The sequence below is a fragment of the Temnothorax americanus genome, unplaced genomic scaffold, assembly GCF_048541705.1.
Source record: "Temnothorax americanus isolate GAGA-0224 unplaced genomic scaffold, ASM4854170v1 Scaffold4, whole genome shotgun sequence".
NCBI lineage: Eukaryota > Metazoa > Arthropoda > Insecta > Hymenoptera > Formicidae > Temnothorax > Temnothorax americanus.
The window spans coordinates 8302297-8321038 of record NW_027509547.1 but is presented as its reverse complement, the minus strand read 5'-3'; the positions used below and the strand labels follow the sequence as shown (position 1 = coordinate 8321038).

The 18742-nt window shown below is 35.3% G+C and overlaps 2 protein-coding genes across 2 annotated transcripts in view; one reads left to right on the top strand and one right to left on the bottom strand.

Annotated features, from left to right (window-relative positions):
- By (focal adhesion protein tensin) overlaps positions 1–18742 on the bottom strand; it is an 80137-nt gene that overhangs the window by 13998 nt on the left and 47397 nt on the right. The gene's annotated exons all lie outside the window — the stretch shown is intronic.
- Positions 11611–17065, top strand: LOC143902621 (putative sodium-dependent multivitamin transporter). Its single transcript, XM_077415696.1, has 7 exons — positions 11611–11790; positions 12045–12173; positions 12901–13122; positions 13469–13812; positions 13901–14020; positions 14389–15054; positions 16441–17065. Exons 1-7 carry the CDS (start codon positions 11785–11787, stop codon positions 16694–16696), a joined length of 1743 nt encoding a protein of 580 aa, XP_077271822.1. The 5' UTR covers positions 11611–11784; the 3' UTR covers positions 16697–17065.

Genomic DNA, 18742 nt, shown 5'->3' with positions numbered 1-18742 from the left:
GCGCGGTCGCTTAAAGCATTAGCGTCGGGTGGTTGACCTCAATAATTTAATACAATATTACCGCTGGTTTATGTACAACGCCTTGTTTAGCGGAGATAAAACGTAGGATTCTAAGAGGGGGCTGACCGAAAGTAAAAAGCGGCTCTTGCGAGCTGTTGCGGTTTTTTTTTCGTAAAAAGTGCACGACGCGCGACATTCGCTTGTATTTTATAGCAATGTTAAGCGTAAGCCTTCTCTGTATGACCACGTGATTTGTGGTAAGCATCAAGTAAGCTCCCTAGTAAAATTTTATGCAGGCATATACAAGACTGAACAAAACCATTGTGTAAAAGTCGGTTGTAAATTCACGCGAATTGATATATTAGCGTCTGTATTTATATTTGAAATCTTGTAAAATTTATGAAATTCATGTATAAAAATAAAAATAAAGAGAGTTATTTCCATGATAGCGTGTATGTAGATACCTGAATAAAATCAATTATCATCAGATTATGAATTCCAATCGTTTATTATTTCAATATGTTATCCTAATTATTACTATCATCATTATGCTGCAAATATCAATAAAAATAACATAGCTTTAAAAGCTGTGAGTTTGCACTCTTGACTGTGTCTGATAGCGTGCGGAATACCAAACACGAACAAATTAGACGCGGCGCGCGATCGAGAATCGGATGTAAAGTTACCTAGTCATGTGCCGAGATATTACTTACTGCGAATGGCTCGGGGATAAAATTCCGATCGTCGTTACAACAAAGTCATACAACGTTTCATTGAAGCCACGATGCGAAAATGCCGACGGTGAGATCTCTAATTCCCGATTAGAAGTCGCCGCAGCGCCGTTCTTAATGACTTATCGTTAATTAAATCTATGCTGTTCGATCTTCCCTCCTTTATGCACTCTGCGTAGATTCAGAAACTAGGTTGCACCTTATTTTTTTCGAAACGCTCGGTTGGAGAGTGATTTGATCGTTCAAGTTATGCCATGCACCATTTATAGAATATATACAAGGTATTTTAAAATCATTAATTTTAATATCCGCGGGTTTCTTACTAATTTAGAATTGATCTGTCATTAAAGCGTTTTATTATAAAAATAAACTATCGAATATTTCATCCATCAATTAATTAAATGAAGCTACATCTTGAACGGAAAAAGGATCTGTTGGTTAACGTTGGTAATTCATTCTTGAGTGAATCACGTATATTTTACTTCATGACTGTTGCATAATTGTAGCAACAAACGGCGCATTTAATGTCAACCTTGGCGATATCTACTCATACGTATGTACGTAGAATATTATCGGCCACGAATACGGCCTCGGTTGTCATATATCATGTACATTCATTCCTTACCTATTAACTATACACAATCTGTGCGAAAAAAGTTTTTCTTAAAAAAGATACTTTGTTTCATTTTAATGACACACTAACTATCTCCGTGTTGCTTTTTTCAAATGCGCTACGATCAGTAAGTACCAACGGCAGTAAGATAAAAATTCAAAACGGCGATATGGTGAATTGAATTATATTACATAATTATGTCTTAACTCGAGAAATTTCTTGCAAAACCGCTTAATCATAAATCTTCCAGTTTTTCTAATACGGAAGAAAGTACCAATTATCCTCAAGTAATCATCGATATCCCTGTAACAATCTACGACGTTCTTGGACATGTTTCTATATGCGCGCAGGAAAACTCGTCAGATAGTAACGGAATGAAATCCTGGGTGGGCGTGGAGGCAGAAGACGTATTTCCACGTTGACGAGATTATAGCGGACATAAATAACGGAATAAGCGGAATAAACTTCCACAACGCGATAGCGATGCGATGAGAACTTTCGAATCTAGATCTTTTCTCTCAAGTCACCTTGCTGTAGCAAACAATTTTTTGCGAACATCCGGAGTCAAGAGTGTTTCATGCATTTTCCATTGCAACATATATAGATCTATACGTGGATATATCTACTATTCGGTTCACTCCAGTGCCGTATAGAGATTTATAAAATTAGAAAAAATTATGCGTTTATTATTATATCAGATGCAAAATTGACCAAAGAAATTATTAAAAATTATAAATTTTCCAAATATCTTCATATTAAAAAACGCTAGGTATACTATCTCACAGATTTTTAATTATTTAATTTCTAAGAATTCACAATTTTATCACACAAATCTATATAAAGATAATTAAATAAAGATTATTCTAAAAGATTATAAAAGCCATTTATATATGTACATATATAGAAAGAGAGAAAGAGAGAGAGTTTTTAAAATAATTTTATACATTAATGATATGTCACGAAGATATATACTATTCAATCTACAATCGAGTTTGTCGCGAAATCGTTCGATTCATAAAAGCATCGTTTCCGATCCGCTGTTTTCCATTGAGAAATCCTTTCACGTGTACGCACATAGATACGTGTTAGCTTACGTGGACCTCGTGGCTCGTGGCTATCGACATACCAATAGCTTCTCAACGAAGCTACGCATTTATCGGTGAATCGTTGCACATTGTTACATACACACGCGTAAACGCACACACACATTATATGCATAACAGATCTACAGATACTACGAACTTCCATTGTTTCATGCGATATATGAATTTGCTTTTGCATAGCTCGTTATCATACGACCGTCGGTCGGAGAAAATGTGAGTCTACCAACAACACGATGTCGTAAGCGACACAGACACTAGTACGACATATAATTCACAATGTAGCTATATTCTTATTTTGACGTGTATATACATATATATATATATATATATATAATTAAATTATTAATACAGCTAAAAAATAAACAGAGAATGCATTGATAATAAATAGAGAATCTAAGGGATGCTTTTAATTCTCTGATTACAAATTATCCAACTACATATCTTTAAATTATGTCACGTTGAAATACAGAAATTTATAAATACAAAATAAAAAAACCAACATCGCGAAAACTTTCATCTCAATTCTTAGGATTATACACATACGTTTTTGAGATTATTTATTTGACAAATTTATTTGAGATATTTCTGAAGCCATCTATTCGGCACTGATCACGTCAGCATTAATTTAAACCAGACCACCCGGGTTTCTCTCCGAACCCAACTTTAGGCCTGACGTAATATTAACGGTCACAGGCACCCTCATCGTAGATCTGTATCGTCCTAGATCTGTGTGCCTTCGTCCCAATTGGCTATCTCTATGGGATTTATAGCCGGCGATTCAAACGCAACACGCACCGTCGTACGTCATGATTGTAAGTCAGCGACCGCGTACGTGCCTTCCTACATCGAGTTAGCCACTGTTTACGCAACGCCATAACGTTTGCGTTCCGCGTAATTTCAGTGTCCTATATGCCGATGTCCCATCCGTTCCATCGCCGAGCGCCGCGATGTCTTTCATCTCCGCGAAGTGTTGCGGATCGAGTACTGTCGCCCGGCATCGCGATGTGGAACGACCACTTCCGGCGCGCGCTGATCAACGCGCGTAAAAAATGGAAATGAGCAATTGTTGCGTATACGTGCCGGATTTATACACCGAGTTAATTAACCGCGAAGTGCACACGCTACAATAAAACTCGCGCGCGTTGTGCGTATTAGAATATAGGTCAATGTAAAGCTCTATCTATCCAATCTCCAGAATCTTCAATATAGAGTAGATTTGTAATTTATATTTTTTCCGCATTGCACAATAAGGAATTTGATCTTTTAAAGTTTAAATTTAAAACACAATTTATTATGTCATATTAGATGAAATGACAAAGCTGTGAAAGATGTATTTCCCAGCGATTAAATTAGTATAACCATAGTTCGACCTCGTAACTATTCAGCTGATGATAGAAGCGCGTTAATAACGTTAATTGGTACAGATACAAAGTAGGTCAACGCTAAATGAAGCTAAAAACGCACAAAGCTATTCAAAGGATGTATTAAAGTTCAAGGACAGACTGTCATTTTTCATTGAGAACAGACTTCAAGACTCATCTCATTCCCATTATGCAATATCCGGCAATTTTGAACATTATCATCGTATATTTCAACACGGAGGTATAATTGAATTCTTTTTAACTTAACGTAATATAATTTTTTATATTAGACAACATATAAAAATTTAACACATTAAATTGTGTTCATAAACTAAATAAATATTAATTGTTACCAAAATAATTAATAAAATTGTAAAGTTTCTACGCTATATTTCTATCAATAAAGGTTTGTTATTTTTAATTGGCAATCATCTACTCTAAAATTTAATAAAACTATTTTAAATAGAAGAACGTAATTAAAAATGTAATTTATCTCTCAGCAAATAAAACACAGTTCCCAATATCGAGCATTGCGTCGGCAATTATGAATGACAGCATGAAAAATGGTTTATTTCCAGATCTATAAATAGTGCAAATTATGAAAGGAAAATCTGGAAAGAAATACAATAGCGACTCGTATTCGCCGTGTATCAACGATACATCAGCAGCACGCTGAACAGCTTGTAAATCACCCTGTCAGTCAATGGCCGATTGGCAGAACAACATTCCCCCTATACTGCGCCCTATACATTTTTAGAAGTAACGTCAACAGCAACCGGCGGACATGTAATTTGACTTGTTAAGCCGATCCATTAAGGAGATATGGCTATCGTCAGTGTCGTCATCAGCCCTGCCGCGGGTGGATTCGAGGTCGCACATTTCCATCGCTAACTGCGCTGTCAAGCACGCAGAACAAGCTTTAAAATTCAATTGCTTTCTGCGACCAAAAAATATTTCGAAAGCGTAGACTCTCACGCGTCATTATTAGTCGATTAGATCGCCACATGGAACGCATTATGTGGCTCCTCTGCGATATTATTTTATAATAACGAATGTTTATTATTATACTTATGGTATTATATCTATGAACATATAATACAACAACATTTACCAAGATATAACCCGTTATCTGACGTACTTGATGTAGAATAACCGGATTTAACTATATATTGTAAGCCGCAGCCTCTGTTCATTGTGATATTTATCAAAGCGTGCCATCAAAAATAGTTCTTGCGTTGATTATACGATCTGCGTTAGCAATCTATCACATTCCTGAAATAATTTTCGCACGCGAATTTTTCTAATAACGCGTCATCAGGAAGATGTCATTTTCGACGTCTGGTGGAGCAGCAATTGGATGGGAGATTGTAGGGTCTCAAAAGTCACGCGATGCCGTCGAGAACCGTTCGAGAGCGCGTTTCTCTTGTGCCGACACGTTTCCTGTCATTATCACGTGGCTCTCATACATATAGCCTACTGCGAGTTGGCGTAGACAATTAGGCTTCAGAGCTAGTAAGATTTTAGACGGGGAACCGCGGGGAACGTATAAGATCGCCAGTTGTTAGACGGGTCGCGTGTCGTCAAGGAAAACAAAGTCTCGTGATCTTACGCGATGCCGCATTATCGATTTCGGCGCAAGGATGAAACATCCGCATATAGACGATAAAAAAGATAGGCAAAGAAATTAATCCGAATAGCTGGTAAACTTTAACGGTCACGTTCAAAAAATGATAAATGTTCACTCATAAATCTTCTTTTACATCCTAATCAGTAACATTAAAGTGATATATGTTTAAAATGATATCAAAGAACTGTTTGATATATTTCGTGAAATAAAAATTTCTTGTAACTCTGAATAAAATGCTAAGAATAAACTATTATTAAAACAGTCTTAAAACAGAATAATCTTCTATATGTAGTAAAACACTGCAAAAATCATATTTCTTTCTATATGTATTGTTGCAAATTACATACACCATTATATGAATGAAAATAATAATGCTAATATTTGACCTTTTCGCGGCAACAAGAATGAGAATGTGAGATTAATGTGCCGCATCAAGCGTGCAAAATCCGGCTACTTTATTTATGACGCAAATACAATGACTTGACCGCCAAGTCATTGAACACTTTGAGAGTTCATGATGCAACGATAAAGTGATGTATAACGAGGCGTGCCTGGAAAATATGTAATCGCCGCGAGAATTTGCAAGGAAATTGATGCTCTATCAGTCGGCCGCCTGACGGCAATTTGTTTTCCTAGACGTCTCATACTTCACGATCTAGCGTGTGCTTATAATTGTTAGGCCCCTTACTTGCTGTTGACTTTGGGTCACATGAGATTGCGGATATGAGTAAATTATGAGAGCGACACTTTATTATATGTACACGCGTAAGATGAAGAAAGTATAGCTTTTATACAAAATTTGACAATTCCGAAATTGTTACAAATAAATAAATGTTGTCAGAAATTTCCTAAAAGTTTATCAATTGGTTCTTTTACTAGTGGTTAAAAAATAATGGTTTCATTATTTCGTTTTTAAATTAAAAAATTTAAATGTTAACTGTTACCGGATTTGATATATTATAGATTACAAAAGATTAATCTGTATCGCAATCTGTATCTCTTTCGCATTTCATTTTGTGCTTGTCTGTATTGACATTTGTTAACAACGTAACATGTTGTTGGCGTTATTGAATGATCAATCAATCAACAAACAATTGCCGTTGTGCGCGATCGGAAACAGTAATGCCGTCCGGGGCAACTGCATTTATAAGTAAAGAGATTTCGCGACGTACGATTCATCGATTTATTTCGTTCTTATAGAACAAAATGAACCATCTAATTTAACTGTGTAAAAAAAGATGCCTTCCTTAAATATTTGATCGGTGGGCGTGCAACCGAGATGACATCAATGCGATGCTTTCATGTATACTTTGCCTCGCTTTTTCCTTCGACCGACGTAATTTAATACAATTAATGACCACACCCGTACAGCCTTGATCGCGAGTGATTGTCGGTCGATATATCAAACGCGGCATCGAAATTGCGACAGAAAAAATTTGTCGGGAATGTCGTTTGACGTAACCGATACAGCGTGATTGTGCGCTGCGTGACGTCGCACCGGTGCGGTGGTCGGAAATGTTTCGACTCGCAGGTGCACTGCAGATCTGAATATTCCGTGTCGCAATGTAAGGTATAACCATAGTAATACGTAAAAACGCATTCAAGCGTCTCACGTACCTTTAGTATTTTTAGTTAAAATTAATCAATAATGCATAGCACGTTATAATATTTAATATTTTTAATCTTTATATTACATCTTCAACATATTAACCTGGTCATCTTCATAATAATTAAGATAAATCGATAATCTTTGCAATCTATCACTAATTCCAAGTTGATAATATCGGCACGATTGAGTTGAAATAACTTAAATCGAGTATAAATAAATATTGCGCGAAAAATGCATATAAGAATACAAAAATATTCGAAGTTATAATAAATTGCATCTTTTCCCTCGTTTCAAATTGCTATATTAAATTTCACTGATTCCGATTTCCGATTCGACATTCACAATAGACGCAGTTGCAGAACGTCAAACTGCATTACATTGCAAATTTGTTTAACGTTGGCAGTTTATCGATTCTGAATATCCATTAAGCTGTATACATCACGACAGATTCCGGCATACTGGGCATACACCGTCGAAAAATCCGTCGCTTGCCACACTTCGTTAGTTTCTGTTAACCATACGTCGCGACGCATGCAAGAATTTTAATACGTATACTCTTGTCGTATTCTACTTTTTCCACGGCATCAAGTCTGTGCCGTTTTGACGATACGTGTGTTGCATGGTAAAAAATGTGAGGCATTTTCTTTGCCTCGTCCGGGGAAGAGCGCACGACTTTGTTAATTAACTTAATTGACAGCTTCCGTAACGTACTACGTATCGCACTGAAGAACCCATAAATTTTTTTGTCATGTCTTGGAATTCATAGCGATGCCCGCATCTTTGACTTATGGCGAGCTATGCGATGATATCAAAGGAATCAATTGACACTTGTGCGACTTGATGAAGACTAACGGTTACTGTTAATAAACTTTTAAGATGTCTTAATACTTGAAATTTTCCCAGAGCCACGATACGATACATTAATGTGAGAAAAATATTATGTCCCGTATCAAAGTGTGTATTATACCGTGTATGCGTATTTAATATTATTTGATACTGTGTAAATGCGTTGTAAAAATATTGATGACGTCAATATTTATGTGCTCGTACGTAACGAAGAACTCTGATTCGTAATTCCAAGTCTTTTTACATAAGTCAAAACGCTCGTTATTTATACGAGTAGTCACGCAAACTACGCTTCCGCAATACGCAATATGACCATTTTTAGGAGGACCAGCTAACACACATTCGTGATTCTATACATGTATCAGTACATGCATATTTATTCAGCATGGGTCAAAATGTGGTCTACAAAAACTCGTGACTTATCTTTATAATATCTTATAATAATTATCTCTAACATATTCAATTTAATGTATAAATATATGGGAGGCACGGTTCTTTAAATACAATAAAAAAATGATAAATATACTGAAGCAAAAATTATAGATCAAAACGTGACGATAAACCGATTTCTATATTTATGATTCAAATAAACGCGATAAAAATTTACAACTGCAGGGTAGCAGTAATTTGACACTTGATGAGCTCAGATGATTTGGATAAATACGTGAGTAGAAATGCTTCGTCGACGGACAGAGATGAAAAAGATATTTAAGGATCATATACGATTCTGAATCACAATTTAAACTTTACGACAGTAAATTTAATTATGCCAAATGTCACAACAACTGACAGATAGCAAATTTGTTTCAGCAAATTTCGACAAAAAAGTATTTTTTCCGTGAATCAACTTAACAATAATTTTACAGAAAAAATGCATTCTTTTTTTGCATTATGTTTTGTCATACCAATAATTGACTCCTTTTACATAATTATTTATTAAATATACATATTTAATCTTCCTAAAAATGTTCGGAGAAATTAATTCTTGGAATTGACCTTTGTGATTATTACGTTTCACCCGTATTAAACACGTTAGATTAATTAAGAGCACGAAATCAACGATAGACGAAGCGTAGCATCACGCACGAATTGAGTTGAATACCACAATCATGAGACAGGGGATCAGCCATCTCGTTATTAATTAATAATTGGAATTAATTATGGGAATCAGTTCGCTCGCACGCAAACGTTATCAGATCGGCTTACATTCTCAAGCGAATCGAATAACGGTAATTTCTGACACTTATACTCGATGCAATAAAACATCTTCGTGTCTGCATACTACAGTGCATTACATGATATTTATTATTTATTTATAAACTAGAGATCACACATACCTAAATGTAATCTAAATTAATTAAAGAAAAAAAATGTATTTTTGAAGACAAACTTTCGCGCGAACACGAGAAAAGCTGAATTTCAGTTTATCAAAGATTAAAATTAAAATGCTACTGACGGCACACAAGATTAATGTATATTGAATTTATTTAATGATATACGGTCGAAAATACCTTGCCTCGTATACATTGAAAGAGAAACTAAATTCTGGATTTATATGCGTTTCACAAACTCCAAGATGCCAACGAGATCGGCTAAATATACGTCAAGTTAATTATCACCTGTATCGAGACGGTGACGTTAATGCATGGATATACATGATAGGTGTGAAAAAGCTTGATGTGTGTCGAATGCTTCTGAGAATCCATAATCGCCTATAATGAGCAAAATCAATTAGTACTTTGCCACTCTTTGACTAATTTACATAGATGCACTTTATAAATAAATGCATACTTATTCAAGTATTTGGAATGTGGAATCGTTCTCTTCAGAGAGAAGAAATGTTCTCTTAAGATAAGAAAAGAATTGGAAAACTTTTTGTCAAATATCTCAAAAATGAGATATCTCTCTTTAAAAGTTCCTTATAATTATAATGCAAGAAAACAATTATAGATCGTAATAGGGAGCGCACACGTGGCTTTCCAAATAATTGACTCGCGAACAAAATTTACATTAACCCCGGTAAATTGAACCGTTCAACTGCTACACGACGATATACTTTCCCTCGTCGAATTATCGAAAGCAGTCTACGCATCCGGATAATATCGACGAATTACGTGGAACAAGAGTGGTTAACACACGGGTAAATTTCGATTGACCGTGGGGGTCAACGATTGGTCGATCAAGTTCAGCAGCCAGTTAGCCGACAGTTAGTCTGCTGTCGTCCGCCTAACGACTTAATGACGGGAATTCACCACTTACGAGTTCCTCTTTTTCTCCCCCATCCTATTCTCCTCTCTTTCTCTTTCCCAGTGCCTCTTTTGTCCGCAGTTATTCTTTCCCCCTCTTTTATTGGCAATGCTATTCGCGTAAAACAACGCGGTCGACAGACCAGTAACAATGTCGGAAATTAGTCGGCGCTTAAACGGGATTGTCATTAATTATTATTATACCGCATCAACTATATAGCTATAGAAATAAATTGCAGCAAGAAAATACACGCCAAAGTGAGCATATAACAAAATAATGGATCCATATTTTCCTTAATACTTTCAAACTTTACAAAACTTTTTCTCCCTTTTCCTTTTGTTTTAAATTATTTTAGAACTAAAAGCATGTAAAAAGTGCCAGTAAAAGGAACATATTTAAGTCTTTAAATTCCTGAAATGTTTCTCATGAGTGGAATTATTTATACCTATTAATTATAAATCATAATTTTAAAAAATCTGAAACTATCGTGCATTATTTGTACATTTCGGTTTCTAGAATAATAGTGTCGTAATACTAAAAAAAACATTGACAGTATGACCAGAACAGGATGTATAATGCAAATAATTATTATGTCGATGACACATATAAGTGATGTAACAGAAATCACGCTCGCTACTTTCATTATCTTCCGGAAACGATTTTTTTCTTATTTTATCATTATATTGTTATGTTATCTAATATCTTTTAATTCTTGTCTTTAAAAACATGAACTACATTTATTGCATTTTAAAAACAGAAAACGTGTTCATAACCAGTTCAAACAAAACTTTAATGGCGCGTGCTAGAAATATAAATGCTGTGCAATATAAATGTTAGCAAAGATATACTTTCTTGGATAGATTTAATTATATTTGTTATTTAATTAACGTCGAAATTAAATGTATCTATTAATCTGGAGTTTCCACCTGTCTCTTTTTCATTTTCATCGCTATTAAGTGAATTGCATGATCCATCGGCATCGACTGGAGTGTAAAGATAATCATCTTGAGCGATATCGTCTATGGCACATTAAATTAAGGTTAAGCCTTATCCTATAATCGCAATCTAATCTTTCGTTAGGATTCAATGTATTTCATCTAATCTATTCTATCTAATATTACATAGCTATTGATTACCAACTTTCGTAAAAGTCCGCCGAAAGTTTTTTTTATATATTATATAACAAATCTTTCACATATATTTATTTATACAACAAACTTATTTAAATATATATATTTTTGCGAAACTCAGTTTTCCTCTAATATTCACGATACTTATGTAGACAAACTTTTTATTTAATGGACCATTAATTAGCATTAAGCAGCATATTACTACGTCCACTATATATTACGAAGTCTAATTTACCGATGAAAATTCTGTGGTTTGCGTGCTTTAACGCTAAAAATGCCGAGCAATTCTTTACGTAATAACTTCTCTCATGCGTTTTGCAGCATGCAATGGGAAACGGTCACATTCGTTAGTGAGACCTTGCCGAACACTCATGAACTTTTGGATCCTCGTGCTCTTTGTGATTTCAAAGTGTAGGAAAAATCGCGTAAAACTTTTGTTTTGGTGGAAATTTCTAAAATTTAAGTAGTACGATTGAAGTTAAAGTTCTCGTCGAGTAAATGGTGTAAATTTTACAGAATGGATGTAAGTACAAATTACATAATTAAGTATCAAATAATTCTCTTACAAAATAGATTTGTTACAATCTTGATTGTATAAATTTTAAAGTATTTAAAAAAATAATTCGGCTACTATATATTTTATACAGCGTTGTTATAACTCACAAACATGTTCTAAAATTAAATTGTTCAGAAACTGTGCCTAAAATTTTTATTACCGATTTTTCAACTTTTCAACAAAGAAATAAAGAAGTATACTTGTTCTTTGTTCTTATTTAGACACTTGTCGAAGACAAAACTAACAGGTTGCAATGGCCAGACTATCTTGTGATTGGCGCAATTATGTCGATCTCTGTCATGATCGGACTCTACTATCGATTCAGCGGTGGTCGACAACGTACTGCAGCGGTCAGTTCATAAAAAATCAATTTCTACGCGACGGATCAATTCATCATTAAGTCAATCCGATCGCGATAATCCGCACGCGAATCATATCTATGCCGTTACGTATGCGTTCGATCTCATCTTGCGATAAATATTACTATATCCATGCACGTAAATTATAAGCCGGTAATAAATTAAGTCCCGGCCGATTTTCTAAATGTTCGACGTGTTAATTAACCGTTGCTATGATTCGGTTCAATAATTCGAGAAGCGCTAATCGATAACGTATAAATCTTGAATGTCGAGCGATAGATCAATTGAAACTTATATCGTAATCATGAGGTATAGAACGCATTTGATCGCCTGACATATTAGCTTATTTCTCATATATTCTTAGGAAAAAAGTGCTTTTAAATAATTACCCTGCCAACTACATATAATTTCCCAAAGATTACTGATAACATCTTCCATAATTTTATCAAAAGTTGATTTAAAGTGACATTTTAATTAAGAACGCGGATGAATTATATATTCAGGCAGATCATATTTTAGTATTTTGCTGGCTAATATTTTGCTGGTTAAATGATTAGAGATTTTCCTTAAAAAACGAGTATCGAGAAAATGTATGTTCCTTAATTTTATATATGAGACAAGCGGGTCCCTTTCTGGAAACGTTATTGAGGCGCATCATAAACGATGCTTCCTGTGTAAAAGACTGCTGTTTAACCAATCGCACAATTATCATCGATAGGAGTATTTCTCCGCGGACAACTCATTAGGTGTCTTGCCCCTCTCGATTGCCATGATGGCCTCCCACATATCAGGAATTACCATGCTCGGAATGAGCGGGGAATCTTTCATCCGCGGCATGATCGTTGTATTAATGTATACCACTGGCCTTTTCATCGTGCCGATCATAGCCCTTTTTTATCTGCCAGTCTTCTTCGAGGTGAAGGTCGTAAGCATCTATGAGGTAATTGTCGAATGATTGCATAAGCGCAATATCGTTTACTAGTCTAACATTCAGTGCTCTTCGAAGAAAACCAGTTATATCGTGTAACATTGCGTGAATATATAATCAAATACATTAAGTCAAATTTTAAATAGAAAAATGGCGGAAAATGTAAAATTAATTTACAAATTAGAATCAATCAAACATTTTCAAAGATTTTCAACCAAATTGCAGAATAACTTTTTCTATATAGATCTCTTTAATAAATCTGATCCTAAACGGGATTAGAAAAAATGCATCTTGGATGAATATATTTTCTAGGAAATTCGTTATAGATATAGTTTTTTGCATATCTTCTTTTTCTTAGTATTTAGAAAAGCGATTTGGGTTATACATGCGGTTGCTCGTAAGTGCGGCTAATTTCTCCGAGACGATGTTACTGACCGGAGTGATGTTGTACGCTCCTGCGTTAGCCCTCGAGGCTACTACAGGCTTGTCTAGTACCATGAGTATTTTGGTACTCGCTGTAATCTGTACCTTCTATTCCACGTTGGGTGGGATTAAAGCGGTTTTGATTACTGACATCTTTCAAGGCTTGCTCATGTTAGTTGCTCTCTCCGTCATCATCTTTATTGTCACCCAGAACATCGATGGAGGAATCGGTGCCATTTGGCGTATCGCGCAAGAGGAAGGTCGTTTAAATTTCTCTGAGTAAGTTAGATATAATAACAGAATAAAATAATAAAGCAAATAAAAGTAATAAAAATATTGATACATTTCTTTTTCATATTTATTATAGAGTGTCTTTAGACCCAACTGTGCAATACACATGGTGGAGTCTTTTGGTTGGAGGAGGGTCAATAGGTCTAGCCTATCTTGCGGTAAATCAGGTGCAAGTTCAACGTTTAATGACTGTTAAGTATGTTAATATATATTTCATATTTCATGCACAATATACGCGTTTATATCATACCGTTCTTTTCTCTTTCTTTAAAGCTTTAATACACATAATAAAATCCTTTTCATCATATATTATACTTTCAAAGAAAAGAGTCTATAGCAATCATGTATCATCAAAGTTATCAAAGATATAAATTTTTAGTTTGTTACCTATAAATTATAAATATCTATTACCTAAATAATTATAAATATACGATATAATAAAATAAAATATAAACAATAAATAAATAATAAAAACCTTTTATAGATTCTTTATTTTATTATATATTAGATATTCGATTAAAATTCTATTATGTATGTATGTATGTATGATTGTTACTTTTGCAGGAACGTTAAAGTGGCCACGAATGCGCTACTTCTGTGTGGCCCATTCATCTTACTAGTAGGCTTTTTAACATGCTTTGCTGGAATAGCCATTTACGCGGTCTACAAAGATTGCGATCCCGTTGTCTCTGGAAAAATTTCGACTTACGACAAAATATTGCCTTACTTCACTGTGGAGAAATTGCCACCTGGATTGGTTGGTCTTATCGTTTCCGGTGTCTTTAGCGCCAGTCTGAGTACGATTTCCGCTATGATGAATTCATTAGCTGCGGTAGCGCTCGAAGATTATGTGAAGCCACTGCATCGAAAATTTGGGGTGGATTTTACTGACAAAAAGGCCACTTTCACAGCCAAGGCTCTTACCGTTTTAAATGGCATTATTTGCGTGTTCTTAGCGTTGATAGCGAAAACAATGGGCTCGTTAGTCGCCGTTGCCTTTAGCTTTCATGGAGCTATCGGTGGGCCAATTTTAGGGATTTTTACTCTTGGAATGTTCAGTGAGAGAGCTAACGAAACGGGAACTATTATTGGCATGATTTCGGCGTTAATCGTCTGCTTGTGGGCTACTTTCGGAAGACCTAAACCACCAATTGCAAATTTACCGGTGACGATCGAAGGTTGCGCGAATTCTACAGTACTGATGCTTGCTGAACAAATGAAATTTAATAGGTAAGATATTCTCAGAAAACAAATCAACATTCAATCGGTATCGTCTAAACTTTCCAAATATTTAAAGCCGTGCGTTATATATTTTTTTAGTTATTAGATTCTTTTAAATAATATATTTAAATAATACTTTAAAATATAATTTTGAAAAAATACTAAAGTTTCGAATCTATGTTTCCAAAATTGGTGAAATTATCCACGCTTACCAGAAACCGCATAATTCAAATCGTTAATCTATTTATAGTAAAAAAAATATAAGAAATCCTGTTACAAATATAAGGATCTGAAAATAGATTCATTCAAGATGCATGAACATTAATTGATTCCACAGCTATTATACGATTAATTAAGATTTCTAAATCTGTTATTCTCTATTTATATAGTTATATTCATCTAATCCCCTAATGTATTGTATATATTTTTCAAGTATAATGCAAAAGTCAACAATAATTCCACATTCTGCACGACAAAACATTTCCCTTAAACTCGAAGTTTACCTCGGGCGTTGCGCAATATGCTCAAATATCAGCATTACAGCCATAATCGGGAATAAATGCAATAAGTATTCATACAATTGCCAGCCATTTATCTCGTACGTCCTAGACTAAATCGAACGAGCATTAATTTATCTTAGGGAAACAGATAAAGGAGAAAGAACGGCCCGACGACGTATGGCGCGTATCACGCGATTGGATTGGAATATGAATTATCGGCGCGCTGTAAATCGTCTTATCGCGAGTCGCGACTCTTCGAAATTCGCGAAGCGACAATGTTTGCTATATGCGCGTGGAGATATCTCGTCCTGCTGTAATTAGTTGCGAGTTCAAGCTTCTTGATTTCTTTCACGCTTGTCACTTTCTCATGGACGATAAAGCTCGCTATTCGGCATTCCCACGGTGGTAAATAACACTAATTGCACCGTTAATAAACTGAAATTACGGCCGTCCCGCGGAATCCTCGCCACGCCGTTATTAGCGAGATTAGATATAGGTATATATTATAGCTTTCTCTTTGTCGGCGGGAATTCGTTTAAGTTGACCGGTCCATTTTCAACGTAGTAAGAAATTGAAAGGCCGCTTGCGAAAAAACGTAGAAAAAAATAAACGATCTGATCTAATTGAAATAATTACGAAGATAGTAGATAATGAGAAATGCATTTCTCGCGAGCGTAATTCAAATGCGAATTATCGTTGAGAAAGGAGATGTTTTGCTAATTAGGCATTTTGTATTATTATAAAACAGTAAAGAGAAAGTGGAGAAAGTATAAACAGAATGTTAAAAAAAAAAGATTTTTTATTTAGCGTTTAAATTGTATACAAAACATTTATCGGATAATATTAAACATTATTATTTATTTATTCTTCACAAATTGTTTCTTTTTTTTTGCAGTACTGTGCAACCAGATCAGTCGTACTTCTATTTGTATCGCATCTCCTATCTCTGGTATAACCCTATAGGACTGACCATTACTCTAATAGTCGGATACGTGGCGAGTATCATAGTTCGACTAATCCAAGGCGGAAACGATATCGAACATGATCCAAGTTTGTTTGTGCCATTCCTGGCTGCCAGAATCAGACGGCGACGCCAGGACGCACAGAAAACTACGAACAGTCAACTCTTCGTTTTAGAACCTATAAGATGAGCTTATTTTATAATTAAACAATTCGTAATTATTAGATTACATTATCTCGTCAAATCAATTGACAGGATAATCCAATAATACTATATATAAGAATAATGACTGACCATTGTAAATAAATAAGTTATTTAAAACTTATTATGATATTTTCAGTCGATGTTTAGTTGATTAATTTGTTTTTATATAAACGGATTTAGTAGATATATATACATATACATGATGACATCTCAATAGTGTTATTTATTATTCAGTATTCATGTCGTTACATAAAATTTTGCTAATCTTGCATATGTTAATACGACGATAAAATTGTGTTCCTTTTTTATAAAGATAAATAAAATGCACACCGTCTCTTGCAATGTTTGTTTTTTAGCATTAATATATATATCGATAATAGAATTAATATTTACGATAATGTTATTAAAAGACTGTCAACATTCGACGCAACAACATTCACACAAGCTTTCGTTTTTCGAACAATCTTCATGTTATCGATTAATGCAATTACGGCTACTGGGTCATTATCCAATTATAGCAAGCAAAAATGTGTGCGGCGACAGTCCATTGCACCGTGATAAATGCCGGTAAGCTCGAACGAAATCTTCGCGCATGGCATTGCAATTTTTCGGCGGCGGCTTCGCGTCTGCATTAATTTGCAATTTAACGAGCACTGATTGGCGGAAAAGAGTCTGAAGGGGATAATGCGGCATGTGGGTCGATTCGACGACGGCGAACCGGCGATTTAAACGGAACGATTCCGCTGTGTTGCCGCCGAAATTAGCGCGACTTATCTCGTAATCGTCTACAGCCAATTACCGTGTTCAGCACGAGCAGGCTTTTAATTCGTTTGATCGAGGTTCATCTGGCGCGCCGAAACGTTATTGCCCCCTGCGTGGCGCATGATTAAACGGTGAAAGAAAGAAGCAATAATTGATACGTTGTCGGAAATTTGTGTTCGCGAATTGCTGTCGTAACGTTTACAGCGGAGCATCGTATTTTTTTTATTTGGTCTCGTTTCTCTCTCGTGTAATGAACGATAAATTAATTTTGTGGCGATATTCGTTCAAATTTCGAGGAATTACAAAGTTAAACAAGGAGCACGAATTTTAATATTAGTAGAATATTAATCGATTTTTATTTTGTTAAATACACGTGATACTAATTTTTCATGTTTACTCCGGAAATAACATAAGACACATTTTGAAACTATGAATTTATATGAAGCACAAATTGACACAATTTACATATTGCAATGAGGTTTTCAAACACCGATTCGTGTTCGGAATAAACCTTCAAAATACACGGATCATGTTAACGTAAATTGCATGAATCGAAACGCAAACCAATTTTCCCCACGCGATCTCCCCCTGGAACTTATCATCTCGATCTACAAGAGAGAATCGCCGCTATCGCGTGTGCATCTCATTGCATTTTCACGATGACTAGACTCGCAGCATCGCGGCGCGGCGGGGCCGGCTTAAGACCCCCGCTCGACGATACCGGAGAACTGTACCTATAGAAATGCGCATACGTACGAGCACAATGGCTGGAACTTTCATCCCACCCTCACATCTACTCTCGTACAAGCGATTCGCGCGGACTTGCATTTAAAATTGAAATCACGGGCACAGTATAACCATACCCAGTAGCGACACTCAGCCGTCCGACCCGGAATAAAATTTTAGTGCGCATGTGCGAGTCCGTACATCTCACAACATGGTTGCGCCCAGTTGCGTCTCGAACATCGTAGGTAACCTCAACCTCCACAGTTTTATGACATATTTTTTATTTGAATAAATTGTGTCTTTTTATTAGTGATAAGAAAATTCCGGGTGTGACGTGCTACATTAAAATGAAGTTAATGAAGAGAGGTGGATATAGTTGTGCCATGAAGAATTGTTCAAATATTTCTGGGCGTGAATCTGGTCCCAGTTTTTTTTCGTTTTCCAAAAGACCCAGATAGGTAAAAATAATTTCCATTAGCGGATTTGTTAATTGAATTATATATCAAGTGTTTTTTCATTAATATTTTATACAAAACATCTTTCA